The 4,045-nt window shown below is 60.9% G+C and overlaps 1 protein-coding gene across 1 annotated transcript; it reads right to left on the bottom strand.

Annotated features, from left to right (window-relative positions):
- Window positions 1-258: 258 nt before the first annotated feature.
- On the bottom strand, window positions 259-1,690 carry CLDN2 (claudin 2). Its single transcript, XM_018070638.2, has one exon. The coding sequence runs from the start codon at window positions 1,410-1,412 to the stop codon at window positions 723-725; it is 690 nt and encodes a 229-aa protein (XP_017926127.2). The 5' UTR covers window positions 1,413-1,690; the 3' UTR covers window positions 259-722.
- Between the last annotated feature and the right edge of the window lie 2,355 nt (window positions 1,691-4,045).

Genomic DNA, 4,045 nt, shown 5'->3' with positions numbered 1-4,045 from the left:
CCTCACAGCAGTGGCACATGGCAACCTGTCAGCACGGTGCCCAGGGACAAACTGTGCAGGGGAGTGACCCTCCTCTCTCCCAACAGTGCTCCCACTTGCCCGGGTTCCTGGGGAGCAAATCCACGAGGTGTGGGGCGGGGGGAGGCAGGCCAGAGCAAGGGCCAGAAGCTCCAGGCAGGCAAGTATAGCCCCCACAGTCCACCCTGCTGGGGGAGCTGCTAGGGCCCCTCCGTGCCAGAGGAAAGCTCAGATACAGTCTGGCTAGAAAGACAAATTTATTGCGACATCTGTTTGCAACCAGCACTCAACCCCCCCAGCAGCGACTCTGTGATGCCCTTGACCCTGCTGTGATGCCTCCATGGCCAGGGGGCTGGTCCCTGGGGCCACAAGCCCACCCCTCCCATACAGATAGGTTCATTGGGGCTGCAGGCTGGGGTCCTGCTGTGCCAGGGGCTGTCTGCGGGCTGGCAGCATGGAGCAAGAAACAGAAGCCAGATTCAGGGTCCTTCAAAAACATAAGCCACTAGCTGGGATCTTCAAGCAGTCACAAGGCTCTCAGGATCCCCAGGGAGAGAACAGGGTTGACCCCCCCACCCAGCATGTGAGAAGGGTGAGCACGGGTGATGCCGCCGTGTCCTCTCCTCTTACCGTGCTCCCTCGGTGCCAGCCCAGGCGCTCTGGGGAGACGGGAGAGGTGCCAGCCTGGTTCCCACCTGCGGCTGCTACACATATCCCGTCAGGTTGTAGGAGTTGACCTCACTCTTGGGCTTCTGCACCTGGCTGACAGAGGGCTGGGGGCTCTTGCTCACCAGCAGCTGAGGCTGGTAGGTGTAGGTGGCTGCTGGGTTCCGGGCAGGGCAGGAGGTGCAGAGGATGAATCCACCGACAAGGGAGAGGAGGGAGGAGATGATGCCCAGGTAAAGAGCCTCCCCGAGCTCGAACTTCATGCTGTCGGGGAGCACGGGGTTGCGGAAATCCCGCAGCACCACGTGGATGTTCCACACCAGCGGGATGAAGCAGAGCAGCCCCCCGAGGATGAAGACTGCGCCGCCCGCCACTGCCACCCGGTCCTTGCCCGGCGAGCCCTGGTTGAAGACAGTGCACCTCATGCCCACGATGGCGAGGAGGCAGGCGAGGGAGGACACGGCACAGGAGCTCACCATCAGGGCTTGAGCCGCCTGGATGTCGGCAGGCAGGTTGAGCAGGGAGCTGTAGATGTCACACTGGGTGATGCCCGTGCTGTACGTGGCGCACTCCATCCACAGCCCCTTGGTGAAGCTCACGGCTGTCACGATGCTGGAGCCGATGTAGGAGCTGGTCTTCCAGCTGGGCAGCAGCGTGGCCGTCAGCGTGCCGATGTAGCCCAGGAAGGCCACGGTGTAGCCCAGCAGCTGCAGCCCCATGGACACCATGGTGGGGGCCAGCTGTCACCTACCCAGGGCTCGCGGCTTCTCGCCCAGTTCCCTCCTGTGTGCTCACGTTCCCATGGCCCTGCGAGGAGCTCCGCTCACAGCGCTGCAGCTCCACCCCGCTCCCGGGGCTGCTGGTTTTGTGCAGGGTGGGAGCTGCGGGGAGTTACCTGCAGGAGTGGAAAGCAATCCCTCACAGATTAACGATTGACCCAAGCCCGTGGAGGAGTGCCAAGCGCCCTTTCACCTCCGCTATCTCCCCAGCCAGGCTTCAGAGGCAGAGCAGTGCTGCCCAGGAAGGACGCCAAAGCCCTCCCCTGCACTGACGCCACGGGCAGGGATGGAGAGCCAGCTGCTGGTGGGGGGAAAGTGCCCACACTCTTCCTGGAGGTCCCTTGTCTCCTGTGTTGTCCCAAGCCGAGGAAGCCAAACACTGTTATTTGGGACCTCAGGTGGTGACCCTGAGGCTTTCCCAGCAGAGGAAGAGGGATGGCACCTCCTCCCCATCTGCAGGGGCTCACCCAAGGCGTCTGCAGTCACCCACAACCCACCCCAAGCTGCTGAGGCTCCACTGGGACAATGAGATGTGCCCATCTGAGGTTGAACCATGGATATCAGCCCTTCCATGCTGCTGGGGACAACGATGGAGAGGGATGCATATGACAGTGACACCTGCATCCCCGGGACAGCCTGGAGGCCCACGGAAGGCAGAATCACATCATGGCAAAGCAGGCTTTGGGGATGCTTCTAGGAAGCACCCCAGCTGAGCAGGGTGACCTGTCCCATGGAGGGGTGAGCACAACGGGGTGCAGCTCACGCTGTTTTTTTTCTGCCTGTGCCACCTCCTGCCCACAGCCCTGCACGCGGGTGTGGGGGTTGGCGGAGGTGGTGGAGCGAGTTGGTTTGTTTTCCCTCTGCTTTGTTTCAAAATTCCTCCTCCTTTGGTGCCTTGCGAAACCGGACTGAGCCCATGCTGCCCTGGCACCACCGCGGCCAGTGGCCTCCGTGTCACCCCGGGAACGCTCCTGGTTGAGCGTGCTGCCACCTCCCAGGGCCTCCGCTCCGCTCCCCGTCCCCCCGCTGCCACCCCAAATGCTTGGCACCAAAGTCTCCCAACTTTCTGCCTCCTCTCCTGTGCACTAACCAAGCCCTCCCGTGCCGTCCCAGGGATGTTGCTGGAAAAGAAATGCCTGGGGTGCCCAGGGTGATGGCAAAAAGGCCCGGGAGGGCTGTGCCGGGGCTCTGCGGTACTTACGGAGGAGCTGGAGGAGCAGTGCGGGACGGCAGGAGGGCGGCTGCAGCCGGGGGTCACCCAGGACTGGAGGCGGCTGGTCGGGGCAGGGTGAGCAGCCGGGGGGATCAGGGGCTGCGAGTTGTTTAGCTACAGCTTTGCAAAATCCACCTGCAAATCTCCGCCTGGATCAGAGGCTTATTGCAGATCGGAATTAAACCCCTTTGGCGTCGGGAAGGATTGGGGAGCTGGGATGCCTTGTTTTGCTTGTTGTTTATGAATTATCAGGGTAGGTTTTGAGTAACTGGCTCGGGACTGACGCTTGCTGTCACGCTTCTGGCCAGCCTTAGTGGCTGGCAGGTGACTGTGTGCCACCATCTGTGTGCCCGCTCTGGGCTGGGCTGCTGTGTGGGGTTGGAGGGGCAGTGAAACACCAGCAGGTTCAGCTCCACATGCCTCAGAGTAAGCCTGGGCTGTTGGTTTACTCTGCCTGGCCCTGCTTGTCCTCCGCGGGGTTTGTTGTTGTAAGACTACTGGCCCAAATGAGGAGCAAATGGAGAAGGTAATGAGGGCTGTGCTGGCCCCGTGCCCCCTCCTGCTCACCGGCTGCCACAGATGGAGAGGGGCAGGGAGGGCCCCTGGTGACAAATTGTGCTCAGAGCCGAGCAGGGTCCGGCCGGCGTTTGGACAGGGGTGTTTGGATGCTGATAGCAGAGCTACAGTGGGGACCATTTGCTATTTTCTTTCCTTGTCCCAAACTGAAACACTCCCGGGAACAGGAGGTGACCTGTCTGTCAGTGGCACTTTGCCTCGAGCGCTTGGGCAGGGGCAGTGGGCAGGGAGGGGATGGGGGGCAGTGCTGAGGGGCATCAGCCTTGCACCCTCGAGAAGTTTTTCTGTACATCCCAGTGTGGTCTCAAAATGCCAAAGGAGAGGGCAGGAAGAACAGGCTAGTGTGTGCTGTCCCCAGCATGGGGAAATGGGACCTGGCAGCTCCTTGGGACAATGGGCCATGGATGCCTGAGCAAGATCACTGCCCTGCCTCTGCCTGGGGTCCCGCCCTGCCACCTGTCTTCCCTCCCTGTCCTCTCTTGATTATCCCATCACTTGCCTCCTGACTGCTCTGTGCTTGCCTCCAATGCAGCCCATCCCACTGTCCTCATCTTGCCTGTTTTACTGTCCCCATCACAAGCCCCTCACATTGTCCCCATGGCATTCCCACCATGCAGTCCCATCTCATGCCCATCATGCTGCCCCGACGCTCTCCATCCCTTCCCCCTCCCTTATGTAAATGGCTACAAAGAACACTTAATCATCCTTGTTAATTGTCTCTGCTCTCCCCTGTTCCCCCCCTGGGGATTTTCTCACGAATGGTGTCTAACTTTTCCCTTGTGTGTTTTGCTTT

The sequence above is a fragment of the Manacus vitellinus genome, unplaced genomic scaffold (assembly GCF_001715985.3).
Source record: "Manacus vitellinus isolate BGI_N305 unplaced genomic scaffold, ASM171598v3 scaffold_19_pilon, whole genome shotgun sequence".
NCBI classification, from domain to species: Eukaryota; Metazoa; Chordata; class Aves; order Passeriformes; family Pipridae; genus Manacus; species Manacus vitellinus.
Note: the sequence above shows the minus strand (reverse complement) of the source record. Positions and strands in the feature narration are given on the sequence as shown.

Excerpts from the sequence above, each read along its gene's own strand:
- CLDN2 (XM_018070638.2), bottom strand. The coding sequence starts at position 1,412 with ATGGTGTCCATGGGGCTGCAGCTGCTGGGCTACACCGTGGCCTTCCTG.